This window comes from Lactuca serriola, chromosome 8 (genome assembly GCF_051521515.1).
Source record: "Lactuca serriola cultivar US96UC23 chromosome 8, Lser_US96UC23_V15, whole genome shotgun sequence".
Taxonomy (NCBI): Eukaryota; Viridiplantae; Streptophyta; class Magnoliopsida; order Asterales; family Asteraceae; genus Lactuca; species Lactuca serriola.
This window is the reverse complement of record NC_136415.1, coordinates 143,748,315-143,769,039: the sequence shown is the minus strand read 5'-3', so window position 1 is coordinate 143,769,039 and position 20,725 is coordinate 143,748,315. Positions and strand designations below refer to the sequence as shown.

At 38.1% G+C, this 20,725-nt stretch overlaps 1 protein-coding gene across 1 annotated transcript; it reads right to left on the bottom strand.

Moving 5' to 3' along the window:
* Positions 1–17,874: 17,874 nt before the first annotated feature.
* On the bottom strand, positions 17,875–20,639 carry LOC145068801 (uncharacterized). The gene is made up of 3 exons (XM_079015795.1): positions 20,289–20,639; positions 18,627–18,961; positions 17,875–18,543 (listed from the first exon to the last, which is right to left on the bottom strand). The coding sequence occupies exons 2-3, from the start codon at positions 18,957–18,959 to the stop codon at positions 18,409–18,411; spliced, it is 468 nt and encodes a 155-aa protein (XP_078871921.1). The 5' UTR covers positions 18,960–18,961; positions 20,289–20,639; the 3' UTR covers positions 17,875–18,408.
* Between the last annotated feature and the right edge of the window lie 86 nt (positions 20,640–20,725).

The window sequence follows — 20,725 nt, the reverse complement described above, 5'->3', positions numbered from 1 at the left end:
AGAAACCCTAAGTCAAGGAGTGGACTCGTCGAGCCCAGGGAGGAACTCGACGAGTCGGAGCGGGATCTGGGGGATCGAGTAAGTGACCAACTCGGCGAGTCGGCTCGTGAACTCGGTGAGTTGGGTCTGAACGAGGAAACCCTAATTTCAGGACTTGGTACCCTATTTAAGCATCTTATTCTCTTCCCTAGGGCTCATTTTCGGCCCCAATAGTTCAGGACCCCAAACCCTAGCCACCAAAATCATTTTTGGAGCAAGATCTACCCTTGGTGAAATAATTTGGAGCTTGGAAGAGAAGAGATTCATAGTGGTGCAAGAGGAGGCCTTGGATCCAGAGTTGGTGGAACTTTTTAAGAGCATTTGGAGGTAATGAATCGTTATCCTTGGCTTTTTCCTTTCTAGATCCATCTTTCATGGAGTTTTAGGGTTTCTTTGAGAGTATGTGATGAGGAATTGGTGCATAAGCTAGATCTGGAATTGAAACTCCAGATCTGAGCTCTTTTTGGATCGAAAATGCAGAAAGCCATGTTAGTTGCTATGCAAAAGCCTTTCCCCATGAGTGGAGTTCCTCTCTAGCTTGGTTTTTGGTATTATGAGGCAAGAAGCACGTAAAGTTAGCAACTTTATGTTGCTAATGGACTCTAGGAACCCAGATCTATTGTTTGGAGCAAAGGAGAAGCTCTGTAACTTGAAATTATAGAAATGCACGTATGGACTCGGCGAGTCTGGGAGATGACTCGGCGAGTCAGGCTAGATATCAGACTTAAATCGCATAGCAACTCGGCGAGTCACATGGGTGGACTCAGCGAGTTGGATGAAGATAGGCAGGAACTCGACGGGTTGGAAGAACAACTCGGCGAGTCTGTTGAAGATTGCCTTGAACTCGGCGAGTCAGGTCGCGAAACCCCAAACCCTTCGAGTTAAGACTCGGATCAATGAGTTGAGTGGGGACCCAGTGAGTTGGCCAGGTCAGGACTCGGAAATCAGTAGACTCGGCGAGTCATGGTCTGACTCGGCGAGTCGAGTCGAGAAGGGAGGAGGTTTCTGAGCTCATGAACTCGGCGACTCAGTAGGCTGACTCGGCGAGTAGGGTCAACCTGGAAGGTTAAATTTGACCAGGACTTTGACTTTGACCAGAGTTGACTTAGTTGATTTTTGGAGGACTGTCAAACTAAGCGTCATGATTGATATTGGTAGTTCGGAGAGCTAGAGGAGCAGCGGCGTAGAGGGTTGTCGGTTGGCAGCCAGAGGGTTATCAGCAGAGCTCAGCAGTTAAGGTGAGTTTCCTTCCAGTAGGAACGGGTCCAAGGCCACAATGCCGGCCCGTTTAGCTAGCAGTAGTTTCCGGATTTTAGTCCGATGCAGTAGTTAGTATGTTTGATGCCTTTGTGGCTCATACATGATTTATGTGTTATGTGTTCCGGGCTACGGCCCGATGCAGTATGCAGTATATGTGTGTTCATGTTAGTTGATATGTTTATGTTATGTTCTGTTCAGTTAGTTCCGGACTTCGGTCCGATGCAGGGGGCAAGGCCCCAGTTAGTCCGGACTCCGGTCCGATGCAAGGGACAAGGTCCCAATCAGTTAGTCCGGACTTCGGTCCGATGCAGGGGGCAAGGCCCCAGTTAGTCCGGACTTTGGTCCGATGCAGGGGACAAGGTGCCAGTCAGTTTCCGGACTTCGGTCCGATGCAGGGGGCAAGGCCCCAGTTAGTCCGGACCTCGGTCCGATGCAGTGGGCAAGGCCCAGTATGTGTTTTATATCTTATTGTTGTTGGAATAGTGTCTAAGCCTGTAACTATATTTGGTATGTACTTGACCCGGTTATGCATGGTCCTTTTGGGTTGCCTTCTCTAAAGCAACTTGACAAGGTAATTTAAGGAGAAAGAGAGAGTATTATGATTTATTAATATATTATAAGAATAATATATTAAAGGAGAAATCATATTTATTTAATTAGTATTGGTCATAAATTAATTAGGAATTAATTTGGTGGTCAAAAGAGATTAATTGAATAAAGGGGTATAAACTGTCAAATGTATGATAGTTGAGTTTTAGGTTAAGGAAACCTACTGGGCTTAAGGGGGAACAAAATTATGATGGGTATCCATCATATTTTCATCCAAGGGCTTCCATGGGCTGCTTGGTGGCTAAGCTGTCCATTAGGGTTTAGAGTGAAACCCTAGTAACCTGTAAGTATAAATATGACCCCTAGGGCATGAATTCGGCTACCACTTGATTCTAAGAGTACCCTAGGCCGATTTCTAGCCTCTCTCTCCCTCTCTCATATTGCCTTCTTGCTTGTGGGGTTTGTGAACCATTAGAGGAGTTGCATTTGTGACTCTAGGCTCAAAAGAAGAAGATATACAAGATCTAAGTCAACCATTGAAGAGGTAAACATCTAGATCTGATTCTATATGTTATTTCAGTTGTTTATATGCTAGATTAGGGTTTGTAAGTCTTGGAATCAAAGCATGTTCAATAGTGAAACCTAGATCCAAGCATTAGGGTTTGTATGAGCACATAGGAATGTTTCTTATGCATAAAACCCATCAGTGGTATCAGAGCTTTGATTGGTTTCAGTTGTATGTGATGCTTAACTGCTTTAATTGCTGAAAAAAACAATTTTTGGTCCCTGCCCGACTCAACTCGGCGAGTCAGTACCTGGACTCGGCGAGTTGGCCCCTACTAGGCGAGTCCAGGCCTGACTTGGCGAGTCAGTTCGTTAGAATTAGGGTTTTTCGGGTTTTGGCTGCTGTTTTGACTTGGACTTGATGCTTAATTGTTTTATGAAGTTTAAATCCGAATTTTATCTATATTAAGTGTTTATCCTTGCCAAAAGAATAGATAATTTCAAATCTTTTTAAATATTAGTTGTTTATGTGATAAATATGGATTATTTAAAAATTATTTGGTAATTATCTAATGACTAAAATTAAGATTAGGTTAAATATAGATAATTATGAAATTAATTGGTTAATTTGAATTATTTGTTATTTGATCCCTTATGTTTTGAAAAGTTCAAAACTTGCCCTCAAGTTTTGAAATTTAAATTTTGTAATTAAAAGTTTAATTTTGAATAATTTAAATTTCAAACCCTTAGAATTTTACAAGTTTAAAATTCAACCCTATACTATTATATATTATTACAAGCTTAATTAATATATATATATATATATATATATATATATATATATATATGTATGTATAACTTTAAATGCTAGTCTTACCGTTAGTAGGCCTCATTCACGAAGCCGGTCTATAAGGTGGGTATAAGGTTGCTGCCTATAAAATGGCGCTTAATGGGTGTACACTCACACCTACCGCTTGCTTGACTGGTGGAGGGTCGTTAGCCGAACGGGTAGGATAGGGCAACCCTCTCCTCATTAAAAGTATAATGTTGATCATAAAGTAACTACATGTTTTTACAAATTCCCATTCCTAGTTACTTTAGGGTAAAATGTGAAAATGATGCTAATCCATGGAATTACACTTCGTACCCTTGTCAAACGTTGATGGAGCGTGTGTGGTTAACCGGCACATCAATTTGGGGATGACATTGGTAGCGAAGGGTAACTCGATGTTTGTCATAGATCAATGGAGCGTGTGTGGTTTACCGGCACATTGATTAGGTGATAGAGACATTGAGTGCACCACGTTGATTCGCATGGTTATTCACAAATTTGTTTGCGATCCTCGGCATCCCAGTCGCAAATTTGAAATGCATATCGAGATTTAAACATGCCATTGAAAAGTTCGATGAATCTCAAAGATCTAGGAGTTTTCAATACATTTAAAACCTAAATTGCTTTTTCGTTTTTCATGGTGAGAATTAGTGAATCGTCATTCACTTACCTTCAAATTATTTACTTTTAGAGTACGACATCCCTTTCTAAGTTGTAAATAATGTTGTTGGATCCTAGCCCTAATTTCTCATGTGGGTGTTTAATTGGGGATTCATTTCTAATCAAACTTTGTTCCCTTCTTTTTCAGATGTCTGCAAACAACAACAACAACAACGCTTCTGGGTCATTCTCGTTGATGAACTTGTGTCAGAAAGTGACATTTTATGGTTCAAACTTCAACGAGTGGATGAGGTATATCCGCATGATCACACGCTACGAGGACAAAGAATATGTCCTCGATGAAAAGCTTGAGAAGATCGTCCCAGATGTTGCTACTCCTAAGGAATTAGCCGCCTTTGAGGCCCACGAGCGTGATGCCACGAAAGTTCACTGGATCTTGCTGGCCACCATGAACCTCGAACTCCAAAATTCCTATGAGGACATGTATCCATATGAAATGCATCAGGATTTGCTGGACAGGTATCACCAGAGCGCGAGGCAAGAGCGCTATGAGATCATTACTAACATGATCACCGCTAAGATGGGGAGTGGAGAATCCCTAACCTCTCATTTGCAAAGAATGCAGAGGTATGTTGATCGTCTTCTCAAACTTAATGTTAAGTTTGACGAGGATTTGGCCATCGACATAATCCTCCACTCCTTGCCCTCCTGCTACAATCAGTTTAGGATGACCTACCATATGAACAAAGAGGAGGTCTCCTTGAGCAAGCTCCAAGGGCTCTTGAGGACTGCTGAGAGCAACCTCAAAGACAAATCCGTTGCACTGTCCCCTGCTGTGGCCGCTCCTGTGATGGCAATAGGTCAAGGAAAGGGAAAAAAGAGGAAGGCTCCATGTAAGAGCCACCATAAGGGGAAACCCCGTGATGGTTCGTCCTCAAGTGGGACCAAATCTGGCTCCGTTAAACCCTCTTCCGATCCTAAAGAAGCAGAGTGCTTCTATTGCCACCAAAAGGGCCACTGGAAGCGAAGCTGCCCTCAATATCTGCAGGACATAAGAGATGGGAAGATCAAGCCCACATTTGCAGGTATGTATTCTATTAAATCTAATAACTCATCATTTGCTACTTCATGGGTTCTTGATACAGAATGTGGTTACCACATTTGTTCTGATTTGCAAGGCGTAAAAAGAAGTAGGGAGATGGAGCATGGGAAGATGAACCTGATTATGGGAAACAGAAGATCGTCGCCTGTGACCAAAGTCGGTGTTTATTCTTTAGTGTTGAGTAATGGGTTAGGAATAGATTTAGAGAATTGCTGTTATTCGCCAGATATGGCAAGAAACATTATTTCTTTTCACGGGTTGTGTAGACAAGGTTTCAGATATTCTTTTGATAATAGTAATGGTTCTATTAATGTTTATTTGAATGGTGTTTTTTGTTTCAATGCATTACCTTGTAATGGGATTTATGAATCTGTGATGATTGTTGATAATTTTGGAAATAATGTTTTGAATATTGATTCGTCTACTAGTCTAGACAAAGCATGCTTGTGGCATTGTCGCCTTGGCCATGTCAACAAGAAACGCATAGCCCAACTCCAAAAGGATGGAGTGTTGGAGTCATTCGACCTTAGGGACGATGACACATGTGAATGTTGTTTACTTGGGAAGATGACCAAGTCACCCTTTACTGGCACTTGTGAAAGGGGTGAGGGTTTATTGGATCTCATACACACCGATGTATGCGGGCCCTTTAGATCCACCACAAGGGATGCTTGCCGTTTCTACGTGACTTTTACAGATGATTATAGCAGATATGGATATATCTACTTAATCAAGCAAAAGTCAGAAACCCTTGAAAAGTTCAAAGAGTTTAAGAATGAAGTGGAGAATCAGCTGGGCAGGAAAATCAAGATGCTTTGGTCAGACCGAGGAGGAGAGTACCTAAGTCTTGAATTTCACGACTATCTAAAAGAATGCGGAATCGTTTCGCAATTGACGCCTCCGAGGACGCCACAATTGAATGGTGTGGCTAAGAGACGTAATCGGACCTTGTTGGACATGGTACGTTCTATGATGAGTCGGACTTCGTTACCAATAGCTTTCTGGGGGTATGCCTTAGAGACTGTCGCCCACATACTTAACTTAGTTCCCACCAAGAAGGTTTCCAAGACTCCTCATGAGATGTGGATAGGGAAGGCTCCCTCGTTGGCACATATCAAGGTCTGGGGTTGCGAGGCTTTCGTAAGACGAGAGACTCACGACAAACTAGAACCTCGTAGTGAGAAGTGTTATTTCATCGGCTATCCGCAGAAGTCTTTTGGCTACCTTTTCTATAGACCGAGTGACAATGTTGTCTTCGTTGCTAGAAGAGGAGTTTTCCGAGAAAGGGAATTGATAGGCCAAGAAGACAATGGGAGGCAAATTGAATTTGAAGAAATTCAAGATCAAAGCGATGAAGGAACCTCTGACACTGGCACTCAACTTGAGGAGGAAACTCCTGTTGAACCCATTGACGAGTCCCTACCTTTTCGACGTTCCACTAGGGCTAGTGTTCCACCCCAGTTTTATGGTTTTCATATTACTACTGAAGGGGATACATTTATTAGTGATAGTACACTAGTAAATTTGGATGAACCTAGCAGCTATAAGGAAGCCATGGCAGGCCCGGAGTCTGCGAAATGGAAAGAGGCTATGGACAGCGAGATTCAGTCCATGTACGACAACCAAGTTTGGAATTTGGTTGATAATGTACCGGGTCGTAAGACAGCCGGGTGCAAGTGGATCTTCAAGAAGAAGACAAACATGGATGGGAAAGTGCATACTTATAAAGCGCGATTGGTTGCGAAGGGCTTTACTCAAACTCCCAGAGTTGACTATGATGAGACCTTCTCACCAGTTGCGAAGATAAAGTATATTAGGGTGATGCTTGCCATAGTTACGTTTCATGATTATGAAATATGGCAGATGGACGTGAAAACCGCTTTCCTTAACAGAAAGTTGGCTGAGGATGTCTACATGAATCAGCCAGAGGGTTTTGTCGATGCGAAGCATCCAAATAGAGTATGCAAGCTTGAGAAATCCATTTATGGATTGAAACAAGCATCTCGCAGATGGAATCTTTGTTTTGACGAGAAGGTTAAAGAGTTTGGCTTTCTGCGAAGCGAAGATGAATCTTGTGTGTATGTCAAAGCCAGTGGGAGTATAGTAAGCTTCCTCGTATTGTATGTTGACGACATACTACTCATAGGAAACAATGTCCCAACCTTGCAGGAGGTCAAGTCTGGCTTGGGAAATGTTTCGCTATGAAGGACCTCGGAGAGGCTGCTTATATTCTGGGAATAAGAATAGTAAGAAACAGGGAAAAGAGACTGATAGGACTTAGTCAGGATACATTCTTGGAAAAGGTACTAAAGCGTTTTAGTATGGAAAATTCCAAGAAAGGGGAGTTGCCAATCCAAAGCAATACCAAGCTGAGTAAGACTCAGAGCCCGAGTACAGAGACAGAGATAGCTGATATGAGTCGAGTACCTTACGCTTCCGCAGTAGGCGCTATCATGTACGCTATGACTTGTACTCGCCCTGATGTGGCCTTCGCTTCGAGCATGGTCAGCAGATATAAAGGGAATCCTGGTAGAGCACATTGGATTGCAGTTAAGAATATTCTTAAGTATCTTCGGAGGACCAAGGAATGGTTTCTAGTCCTCGGTGGGAGTGATGACTTAAGGGTACGAGGGTACAGTGACGCTAGTTTTCAGACAGATCGGGATAACTTCTGATCACAGTCGGGCTGGGTCTTTACCCTAAATGGAGGAGCAGTGACTTGGAAAAGTTCCAAGCAAGAGACCGTAGCTGATTCAACATGCGAATCAGAGTATATTGCGGCGAGCGAAGCGTCAAAGGAGGCTATATGGTTGAAGAACTTCATTGGAGACCTTGGAGTTGTACCATCCATAAAGGAGCCGATGGAAATTTTCTGTGATAATGAAGGAGCGGTTGCCTTGACCAAGGAACCGAGAGATCATGGCAGATCTCGACATATTGACAGAAAATACCATTTCATCAGACATCGGGTAGAAGAGGGACTCCTCGTTGTGAAGTGGGTATCATCAGAAGAGAACCCAGCAGATCCCCTTACGAAGGGACTGAGTAGGGTTAAACACTTGCAGCACGCTAGGAGCATTGGGCTGAAGGATGATATAAGTTTGGATTAGATAGGAAACGTGTAATAGATAGTTTGTACTTGACATTCGATGAATAAATAAAATGTATTATTTATGAGTAAAGCTACTATCTTGTGTTGGTTATTTATCTATTGTTTCCATTTTGCATGTTTTGACTTCCCGAATGATATGATTATTCAAAAGGTCCACAGTCGGTCATATTTTGGAAGTAGATATGAATGAAGACTGTCATGAATTGTTTGTAGACTGTCTGAAAGGTTTTAGACATTGCAAAGGTTTGCTGCAAAGTTCATGAGTGCTTATGAATATGTTTGATGCAGTAGTTAGTATGTTTGATGCCTTTGTGGCTCAGACATGATTTATGTGTTATGTGTTCCGGGCTACGGCCCGATGCAGTATGCAGTATATGTGTGTTCATGTTAGTTGATATGTTTATGTTCTGTTCTGTTCAGTTAGTTCCGGACTTCGGTCCGATGCAGGGGGCAAGGCCCTAGTTAGTTCGGACTTCGGTCCGATGCAGGGGGCAAGGCCCCAGTTAGTCCGGACTTCGGTCCGATGCAGGGGACAAGGTCCCAATCAGTTAGTCCGGACTTCGGTCCGATGCAGGGGGCAAGGCCCCAGTTAGTCCGAACTTTGGTTCGATGCAGGGGACAAGGTCCCAGTCAGTTTCCGGACTTCGGTCCGATGCAGGGGGCAAGGCCCCAGTTAGTCCGGACCTCGGTCCGATGCAGTGGGCAAGGCCCAGTATGTGTTTTATATCTTATTGTTGTTGGAATAGTGTCTAAGCCTGTAACTATATTTGGTATGTACTTGACCCGGTTATGCATGGTCCTTTTGGGTTGCCTTCTCCAAAGCAACTTGACAAGGTAATTTAAGGAGAAAGAGAGAGTATTATGATTTATTAATATATTATAAGAATAATATATTAAAGGAGAAATCATATTTATTTAATTAGTATTGGTCATAAATTAATTAGGAATTAACTTGGTGGTCAAAAGAGATTAATTGAATAAAGGGGTATAAACTGTCAAATATATGATAGTTGAGTTTTAGGTTAAGGAAACCTACTGGGCTTAAGGGGGAACAAAATTATGATGGGTATCCATCATATTTTCATCCAAGGGCCTTATTCCAGAAGGTTCCATGGGCTGCTTGGTGGCTAAGCTGTCCATTAGGGTTTAGAGTGAAACCCTAGTAACCTGTAAGTATAAATATGACCCCTAGGGCATGAATTCGGCTACCACTTGATTCTAAGAGTACCCTAGGCCGATTTCTAGCCTCTCTCTCCCTCTCTCATATTGCCTTCTTGCTTGTGGGGTTTGTGAACCATTAGAGGTGTTGCATTTGTGACTCTAGGCTCAAAAGAAGAAGATATACAAGATCTAAGTCAACCATTGAAGAGGTAAACATCTAGATCTGATTCTATATGTTATTTCAGTTGTTTATATGCTAGATTAGGGTTTGTAAGTCTTGGAATCAAAGCATGTTCAATAGTGAAACCTAGATCCAAGCATTAGGGTTTGTATGAGCACATAGGAATGTTTCTTATGCATAAAACCCATCAGTGGTATCAGAGCTTTGATTGGTTTCAGTTGTATGTGATGCTTAACTGCTTTAATTGCTGAAAAAAACAATTTTTGGTCCCTGCCCGACTCAACTCGGCGAGTCAGTACCTGGACTCGGCGAGTTGGCCCCTACTCGGCGAGTCCAGGCCTGACTCGGCGAGTCAGTTCGTTAGAATTAGGGTTTTTCGCGTTTTGGCTGTTGTTTTGACTTGGACTTGATGCTTAATTGTTTTATGAAGTTTAAATCTGAATTTTATCTATATTAAGTGTTTATCCTTTCCAAAAGAATAGATAATTTCAAATCTTTTTAAATATTAGTTGTTTATGTGATAAATATGGATTATTTAAAAATTATTTGGTAATTATCTAATGACTAAAATTAAGATTAGGTTAAATATAGATAATTATGAAATTAATTGGTTAATTTGAATTATTTGTTATTTGATCCCTTATGTTTTGAAAAGTTCAAAACTTGCCCTCAAGTTTTGAAATTTAAATTTTGTAATTAAAAGTTTAATTTTGAATAATTTAAATTTCAAACCCTTAGAATTTTACAAGTTTAAAATTCAACCCTATACTATTATATATTATTACAAGCTTAATTAATATATATATATATATATATATATATATATATATATATATATATATGTATGTATAACTTTAAATGCTAGTCTTACCGTTAGTAGGCCTCATTCACGAAGCCGGTCTATAAGGTGGGTATAAGGTTGCTGCCTATAAAATGACGCTTAATGGGTGCCGAACGGGTAGGATAGGGATTTCTTGAAGCAACAAAGGAAGTACTACCAAATGTGGAGCATAGACAGTGTGCAAGACACATATATGCTAACTTTAGGAAGACCTATACTGGAGTTGAGTTCAAGAATATGTTTTGGGCAGCTTCCTTTTCAACTATAAGGAGTGAATTTATAAGAAAAATGGATGTTATCTAAGAGGTAAATCCCAGTGCTTATGAACATTTGCTTGCAAGAGATCCTCACAAATGGTGCAGGACATATTTTAGGACTGAGGTAGCATGTGAGACGGTTGAAAATGGCATTGCAGAGTGCTTCAACACCATCATATTGGATGCTAGAAAGAAATCCCTTCTAGCATTGTTTGAAGAAATTAGGTTGTACATGATGGATAGGTTCTACCATATGTTACGAAAGGTAGAAAAATGGGAATCAATGGTTTGTCTACCCGCTATCAAGAAAATGAACAAGTTTGGAGTGGATTTGAGGTTTGTCTTAGCATTTTTATGATTGTTCTTTATCATCATTCTTCTAGTTTTATTGTTCTGATTTTATTTAGTAATGTCATTGTAGGAATTGGAATGTGAATCCTAGTAGACCATATATTTTTGAAGCTAGGAATGGATTTGAAGGGTATGTGGTTGACTTACAAAGGAAAGTGTGCAACTGTAGGCTTTGGGATATCTCAGGAATTCAATGTGTACATGTACAGTCTGCAATATTATTCACTGGATAAGATCCAGTTCAATTTATAAGTTAGTGGTTTGGTGTGGATAATTTCAATGCCATATATGCAAACAATATACTACCTGTGAATGGTAGAAAGTTATGGCTTAGAACTATATACACAAAGCCTCTACCCCCTTTAGCTAGAAGAATACCAGGGAGACCAATTCTAAAAATAAAGAGACATGTCACTGAATCTCAATACAAATACTCCCAAAATAAGATGAAGGTTACTGGAATAGGAAGGACAGTCCAATGCAAAAACTGTCTTCAAAGGGGTCACAACAAAGCATCCTGTAAGAATCTCAATGTCACATAAGAACCCAAACCCAAAAAAATGGGTAGAGCAAGATTGGATCCTGATATCGGTCATTGGACTAAAGGTGGTGTTAGAGGTAGTAGAGGTGGTGCAGTGGGTAACATAGTTGGTGTAATGGGTAACGGAGGTGGTGCAGTGGGTAAGAGAGGTGGTAAAGGTAGTAAAAGCGGTGGTACTAGTAGTGGTAGGGGCGGTAAGACATCTGTTGGAGTGGATGAGGTTGAAGGTGGTGGAGTGGCTGAGGTTGAAAATGAGGATGACACTATTCCTGAAAAATATTTAGTCCATCTATGGAAGGAAATGCAAGATTTAAAAGTATCACACTATTCAATTGAAGAAATTAAAAATAAACTTAATCTGACAGATTCACACGTGAAACAGCTCAATGATTCCAATGACACTATTGAACAAGTTCTTCTTATGTCTATGGTAAACCCTCTATGTTACCTTAATGTTAACATTCATTTATGTTATTAATTACTTGATGCTTGATGTTTTACAGGAAGAGGAGGATCCACCTGAGACTGAGACATAAGATGGGGCTGAAGAAATTATCCCTGAGACACAACCAAAAACTGAAGAAGAAGAAGAAGAAGAAGAAGGAATTAATGACACCCTTGAATTACCAGTACACCTTAGGATTGTGAAAAGAAGATGACCCTCTGAGAGGATTTTCAAAACCAAGCTGAAGAAGATGGGATGTGTTAGGACTTCTGAAAATTCAACATTGGAGTTGGATTAGGGTGTTGGGGTGTTAGGGTGTTAAGGGTAGTAAGGATATTAAGGGTATTTTTGTACATCTGTTGTGAATGTTACTTTTTTACATCTTTTGTGAATGCCCTTAAATTACTGATAGCCATATTTTGTACATCTTTTGTAAACATATTGAAACATTTTGAATGCCCTTAACATGGTTGGTAATGACATATTGGAGTTTGTTGTTTAATTATTATAGTTGACAAGTATGCATATTTCATGGTTATATTTGTCAAGCGTACACCATGTATGCAAATCATAATAACATATTCCAATTTCATTAGCCAAAATATTACATGATCCATAAGAACATATATCTATTACATCATGATAACAAACCAAAAGATTACATCACCCATACTATACCATAATACCCTGCAACTTACACTAAAATAACCATCCGTCATCCCTACAATGAAACAAACAAAACAAACCATCATCCACTTCTAGAATCCAAGTTCATTAGCAGGAACATGTGTATTCTCAAGAATTGCAATTTGATTATCAGGTTCAAGGGAATTCACAGGGGAAATATGTGAAATCCCCATTTTAACGGCCAGAAAAGACCGATTTTGTTTATGCTTTATAAAAATCAGAGTACATCTTTTAATAAGAATATTGCGGAATTTGTTCCCAGTAAAACATGATAAGTACGTTATTAAAGCATTTCTGAAGAAAAGTATTTTTATTCATTTTAAAACATTTGGGATGTCATCGTCAATACAGAAACATAAGCATAAACAGAACTTACATTCATTATCACTAGTGATTTATATCTCCTTAATCTCTCAGTGTAATGTGACTTCACATCCACACCTGTGATATAAATAAACTGAGTGGGTCAGGTTGGGAAATTTGGTGAGTACATAGAGTTTTCAACCCATAATAATATAATTATTATGTTTAATCATCAAACAATTAACCCAATTACCCATCCCCATTTTCTTATTTACTCTTAAGGATCTACCCTAAGAATCAACTATTTCTTGTTCATTCCTAAGGATCATCCTAAGGAATAGGCAGGAAATCCATCGTTTCCAGGGTTTACTCAACAAGCACTAAATCCATAGTTGTCAGGGTTTGCTCAAGAGGCAGTGAGGCACTAATCCATAGTTGCAAGGGGTTGCTCATCATGCACTAAATCCATAGCTTCCAGGGTTATCTCGTTTATCGATAGTATCATTTCCGAGAATCCACTCGCAATACATGTCAATGGGTTTTTATCTCGTTTATCGACAGTATCGTTTCCAAGAATCCACTCGCAATACATGTCAATGGATTTTTAGAGTACAGCTGGTGAATACACAGTTCAAATAACGCCTACAGGTTGCGAGCCAACTAGTGTTCCACTGGACTCTCTAGAATAGTCTATGGTTGTCATCCATACTCTGCTAGATGACGGGGCCAACACTTGGGTAAAAGGCTTCTCTCATGGTTCACCTCTCACCCTTATCTCATAGTCTATATCACCTCTCATCATTTTGTTTTTGTCACACATCAATTATTTCATTTATCCATGTTTTACCCAACACATTTTATAGATATAAAATACATATACAGTTTAATTCATTTAAAACATGTATAAAAATCTTTCACCCAACATAGACGACAAGTATATAGACAATATGCATACATTTCATGTAATTTATATTAAATACTTCATATCTATGTGTAAGATGAAAGTAACTATGCATTCACCTGATAAGGTGGTGACTCGGTACTCGGATAACACTTCGTTTACTTAAAACAACTTCATTGGACAAAACCTAGTATCATTACCCCTAGAGTTTAGTATAATGTTAACCGAGACTAATTAATAGTCTTGCTATTATTACTATTATATAAGCGTTAAAACAATACTCTTCACCCACTATGTACAGACAGGGGCCAGACATGTAACACCGGAGGGCAGGACCATTTTGACATATAGCACTTCTGAAATCCAGCAACCCAAGCGGCCCTCCAAACCAGATTCCCCGTACCGCAAGTGGTTAAAAAGATATTATAATGACACTTATATGACTCATAATAATAGCCCAAATATTTATTATAAGGACCTAATAACATTACTATATTGAAACATAAGCTATACTAAAGATAGGTTAGGCGTAGCTCACTTACAACGGATTTTTCTCAAAACGGGGCTCCACTGGAGCAACGTTCCCGAGTCGAAAGGCTCTTCTTCTCGAAGCTTTCGGACACTCCGAGGCTTCCGCCTCGTGCTAGGGAGGTTCCCTGGGCTTTTCGGGGGATTTTGGGGCTAGAGAGGTTCTAGAGAGGGAGAGGGAAGTGATGGGAGGTGTGAGGAATGAAGAGGGCTTCATCTCTTATTTATAAGGTGCTGGAGGAAGATTCACGTCATGAATTTCTTGATGTTCACGTCGTGAGTGAGCTTGGGCTCCAAGTCTGAGCTAGGTGCTGACACGTGACATCGCACATAGGATGGAAATCATCCGATTTTCAAAAACTCATAACTTTCGCATACGAGCTCCGTTTTCGACGTTCTTTATATCCACGCGTAGGTAAAAATAAGATCTACAACTTTCATTTTGACACCGCCGGCTAATCCTCGACTGATCTTAAATTTAACAGTACAAGGAGATTATACTGTTAAATGTCCGCGTAAAATTCATAACTTCTACATACGGACTCCGTTTTCGTCTTTCTTTTTACCGTTGAGTTCCTATTAATGAGATCTTCAACTCTCATTTAGGTCGTGTAGGCCAAAAACCGCTCGATCTAAAATTCGAGTTTCGGGCCGTTCACTTCTATGCCAAATCTTAGAAAATTCATAACTTCCTCATACGAAGTCAGATTTTGGCGTTTTTTTTTGTACATTCTCGGTTTAACGTATACTATGACTCTTGTTTAGATTTCTAAGGCTAAAAAGTCATCCATCGTGAATTCACTATTTACGTCTCCCGATGCCGTGTCGGTTTTGCCGAAAAACTTTGATGGGTCATAACTTCTTCGTTATAAATCGGATTTAGGCGTTCTTTATATGTACAGAACCCTTGAGACATATCTACAAATTGGTTAAGATTATTTATTCTAAATAATCTTTTGTTAAAAAGTCATTTTCGACACTTATTGCCTCTAAATTGACTAGCCCAGATCTACGGGCGTTACACAATAGGGACATCAACATTCACAAGGGAAATATGTCCATCAACAACTTTTTCAACTTCATTAACATGGTTATTGAAGGGAATAGCTACACCCCCATTAGCATCATCTCCTAATTCATACATTCTTTCTTTATACCACTTATTCAATAGTGGTGGGTCAATCCAACAAAAATACCCACATCCCTTCTTTTCATCCTACATAACATAGAAAGATGCATGTTTTTAACATAGAAGAGTTTTAGTGGAATAGAAGAATATGAGTGAGATTTGAAGATTCTATACCATGTAATTTGGGTAATCAAAAAACCTCCGACCTGGATTCTTTCAAGTCCATGATGTCCGCATTCCAGCCTTATCTCCACAATAGCACATTCTGATGTTGTTGCTTGACGAACTCGACATCAATTTCTTGTTTCCAATTTGCCTTAATCGTCCGCTCCTTTGATTATCGAATGAAGAAGAAGAGCCTGATTCATAGATTTATCCCTCTTAAATGGCACTTAGGATGTTATTTAACATGATGACTTCCACGTAAGCCGCCACATCAGTTAGATACCGACTAACCCAATAAATACCCCGTTTTGATTACGTTTACCAGTAATTAGGACTAAATTGCAAAAAAAAAAAAACTATAGAGAGTAAATCGATTATACGGACAATACATAGGAACTTTATTCGAGTTTTCCCTTTAAGGACTATTGGTGCGGAATGTGTCAAAATACATATACAACGTCGTCAATAGGTTCCTAATCTTAACTGAACCGATGATTTATATTATTATTATTATTATTATTATTATTATTATTATTATTATTATGTAATTTTATTAAATGAATAACAAAATTAATCTCATTGGTATCATTATGTCATCATCTCAAAATTACATGCCCTTGAAAGTTGAGAAAGTTTATTTGATTCTCATTTCATTGTCTTAGGAGAATGTAATCTTATACTATGCATATATGAATTTTTTTAAAGTTCGAATTTGATAGTGATTTCATCTTAAGAAAAGAATCGGATGTTGCTTTCAAAGGATGATTTTTGTAATATTAGAACAATTAAATCTTATTATACGGCAATGTATTCTAAAATTAACTTTGAATCATAGTACTTTTAACCTTTTAAAGGTATTTTTTTTAAATGGTAAAATTTATTTAAAAACCTAACAAAATGCTATAAAATTTCAAAATATCAAAATCCATATAATAATCTTTCATCCAACCAATTCAATCTAACTTATATGCAATCTACTAGTGATCCGAGTACATAATTGAGAGATATACTATGATTGCTATCAAATAAACTCTTTCCCAGACATAGGGCGCATTTGGTTGACAGGAAAAGAATGAAATTTGAGGGGAAATGATTTTAGTTCTCTTGAATTCAAGCGTTTGGTTGGAGGGAGAAAGAGATTACTAAATGAAATAAACTTTTCACCGTATAAAGGAAAACGGATTCTTTTCAAAGTTGGATGAAAAATATTCATTCTCATCAAGGAAAGTGACAAATTATAAAAATACATTTGTTATTTATTAGAAAACCAACACCCACCACTACTGCTACCGACACCAACCGCCACCACCACCACCGCTACCGGTACTACCACCACCATCACCCGCCACTACCACCCATCGCCGCCACCACAATTACTACCGCCAATATCACCACTATCACCGCCACCACCACTATCATCACCCACCACCACCGTCGTCACTACCACCGCCGCCACCACCACTACCACCGCCGCCACCACTATCGCCACTGCCACCACCATCGCTGCCACCATTGCCACTTTATTTTCGTTAGAAAATAAAGTAAAATTAAGCAAACAGACAAAAAGGGTAATTCTGTCATTTTACATGGATTCCGATTCCATTTCGTACTAGTCAAACAAAATCTGGAACTAATTCAAATTTCATTTCCTGCCAACGAAACACTATATGGAATTGGATTCGAATTCCTGATTCATTTTCCAATTCCAATTGCATTTCCTTCAGAAATATTTTTCAAACCGAACAACACCTGAACATTTTGCATACGTGAAAACATTACGAAATATCCAAATGGACCAACTGCTGTGAGAACTACCAAATCAAATCCATTATTTTTTTGAAAAAGAAAATACAGGAAATTGTCGGCAAAATTCCAATTTTTAACCAAACGAAAATATGAGAATTGAAATTTTGCACCAACGAGCAATCATTTTAAGGGTGCGTTTGGTAGAGATAAATGGAATTACTGCAGAGAATGGAAATGCAAAGAAAGAGAATTAAGTTGAAGAAAGAGAATTGACTCCCCTGTTTGGTAGAACTGAGAATCCACTACAGAAATGTTTTTGAGAATCATTTCTCTTGTTTGGTTGTATTAATCAATGAAATGGAAATGAGATTTTTTTTTTATCTTGTTTATTCATTTTCAAACAACATTTTTTTATAAAAATGTATTATGATGTACATCTTAATTAGTCAAAATATGCATCTTTTATGTTATTAATATTCTTAGAATATTAAATATTAGTAAATAATTTATTTTCTAATCAATTAATATTATTTTTTATACATCTTGTATTGGAAAACATATTTCTAATATAAAGAATAACTTACAAATAGATTTTTAAAGAAATATGCAAATCATACTATTCAAAAACTATGTCCAATGTAGGATATATGGAAAAAGTATAATTCAATATTCCTAACAACTAAAAAAACATAACTATGTCTAATACAAAATGTGCAATGAGTCAACTTCAATATTCGTAAAAACTAAAAAAAAATCATGATATTGAACTATTCCCAATCATTTCCATGTAACACATCTTTTCTTCTTCTGTCATTTGAAAAAACGCTCGGGTATGAAATTGATCTTTGCTAAACATGTCAATCACCTTAATTCGTTGTTTGACATTGATATTTGGCATGCGTTGTATATCTTCGATAACTTTATCTATCATATCACACGCTTCCTTATTTTCTTGTCTTCCTATATTGTAGATTGTTTCATTAAGTTTTTCACCAACCTCCTTGAAAGTCTATTTCATTTCTTTCGCTGCTTCCTTATAAGAGCCTTCTGTGTCATCTGTTGGAGGTCTTTTGTGTTTACTATTGACACGAGCAGTTTCTTGCGTCTCTTCAACAATCTCTTCCAACCCTTCCACATCAACATGTGAGTTTCTTTATGTATCTTCAGTCACATCTTCACCAAGATCAGTAGCTCCATGACCAGTAGCTCTATCCTTCCCGAAGATTTTACATAGGTTATCAAATTGGGGAAATGGTTTATCGCGAAAACATGCAACACCTTTATGACTCTAAAAGAATGGCACAAAATTAATTGGTTACTATTTATTTACAATATGTTTTAATAATGCTAAAAATACTACAAACATGGTACCTTTATGTACTCATCCCAAACTTCAGCATCGACAGTAACACAACATTTATCCGTATCCCAGCCGAATCCACTTGTGTTTGTTCCATATACCATGTCGTGCACGATGTTGAAATGGTTTTTCCATGTCTTCATCCTCGATTTAATATGAGGCTCTTCTTTCAAACCCGAGTTAGGAAGACTTACATCTAGTAATTGTTGCACTGCCTTCAAATCATCGGGTTTGAATCCGTTGTCGGCACCACCATACTTTCCGGATACATGTAACTCCAACAATGTTTCAATTAACTTTGCAACCTCTTCATTAGTCCATGTGTGTTTGTTTCGCCCTGCCATGTCTACAAACAAAATTTACATAATAGATGGTTGAAATAGTAATTCAACTTAACCAATTAAGTTTGGGGCTTGAAATAGTAATTCAACTTAATTGGTTAAGTTTGGGGCTATATAACTTAACCAAAACTTAACCAATTAAGTTGTTCTTTGATTCTAACATGTAGACAAGACAGAGGAGTATAGTTTGAAAAAAAATCGCAACATTCTGAGCTTGTATGAAGCTTTTATGATGGTTCAAAGTTGGACAAAATTTATAAAAAATGTTGAAATATCATATAACAATCATAACAACCCCTGTTTGTGGCTGTATAACTTAACCAAAACTTAACCAATTAATTTGTTTTTTGATTCTAAAACGTAGACAAGAAAGAGGAGTATAGTTTAAAAAAAAATCGCATCATTCCGAGCTTGTATGAAGTTTTTATGATGGTTCAAAGTTAGACAAAATTTATAAAAAGTGCTGAAATATCATACAACAATCATAATAGCCCTTGTTTGTGGCTGTATAAATCAACCAAAACTTAACCAAATAAGCTGTTTTTTGATTTTAAAACGTAGACAATACAGAGGAGAACAGTTTGAAAAAAAAAATCGCATCATTCCGAGTTTGTATGAAACTTTTATGATGGTTCAAAGTTCGACAAAATTTATAAAAAGTGCTGAAATATCACACAACAATCATAACAGCCTCTTTTTGTGGCTGTATAACTCAATCAAAACTTAACCAATCAAACTTCTTTTTTTATTTTAAAATGTAGACAAGACAGAGGAGTACAGTTTGAAAAAAAATTGCATCATTCCGAGCTTGTATGAAGCTTTTACGATGGTTCAAAGTTAGACAAAATTTATAAAAAGTGTTGAATAGTTAAAAAAAATCATAACCCTTTTTAGGGCTATATAACTCAGCCAAAACTTAACCAATTCAGCTATGTTTTTATCCTAACATGTAGACAAGACAGAGGGAAACCATCTCGGAAAAAAACGCCCCCTTCCGAGATCGTATGCATATTTTATGATGGTTTAAAATTTGTCAAAATTTCTAAATTATTTGTGTGAAACATATGGAGCATACAATTTGCACAATAAAATTGTCACCGTCTTTTCTTATAATGCGTCCCCTGATTACCATTCCACTTGCAAGATTAATATATTCAAAAAAATAATTCATGAATTTCAATTCAAACGCATAATTGCAAAACAGAATGACTTCGTTTGTTTTTCAATTCAAAAGATTAACATATTGAAAAACTATGAATCGTTGAAAAATAGAGACATAATTCGACCTACACAGAATAATAGCTAAATTAAAACTAACTAGTGCTATCATACCTTCGATTGGAATAAACTGGTGCCAAAATCGACCAAAAAGAAGGTGCAAAGAACTGATGAAGCGTGAATCGATCAACACAAATCGTATACTGCCGATGTGGGGCTACTGGGAATATTTTTTTATCACTTACGTGGGCCGACTGCAGGAAAATCCAATGACTTCGTTTGAAAAATCAGGATCTGCATCTAACGGGAATCGAATGGGGGTAAAATGATTTCTCCGCTTTTTTTTCTGATTCTCGACCCACGCCCCTTTTTCTTTTCTTTCCTTTTATCTCTTAAAAATAAGGAATTGTTTTGATGGAAAAGGAATTGGTTTATTTCTCAATTTCTTACTTTTTGCATTAACCAAACAAGAGAAAGAGAATCAATTCCTTTTCCTTGGTTTTATTTCCCTGTACCAAACACCCCCTAATTATATTTAACATTGGAAAATA

Bases quoted from the DNA above. Each gene is read 5' to 3' on its own strand.
- LOC145068801 (XM_079015795.1), bottom strand. From the start codon at position 18,959: ATGGCAGGGCGAAACAAACACACATGGACTAATGAAGAGGTTGCAAAG. The intron at 18,544-18,626 runs GTACCATGTTTG...CCATTCTTTTAG, and splicing joins TTTGGGATGAGTACATAAAG to AGTCATAAAGGTGTTGCATG.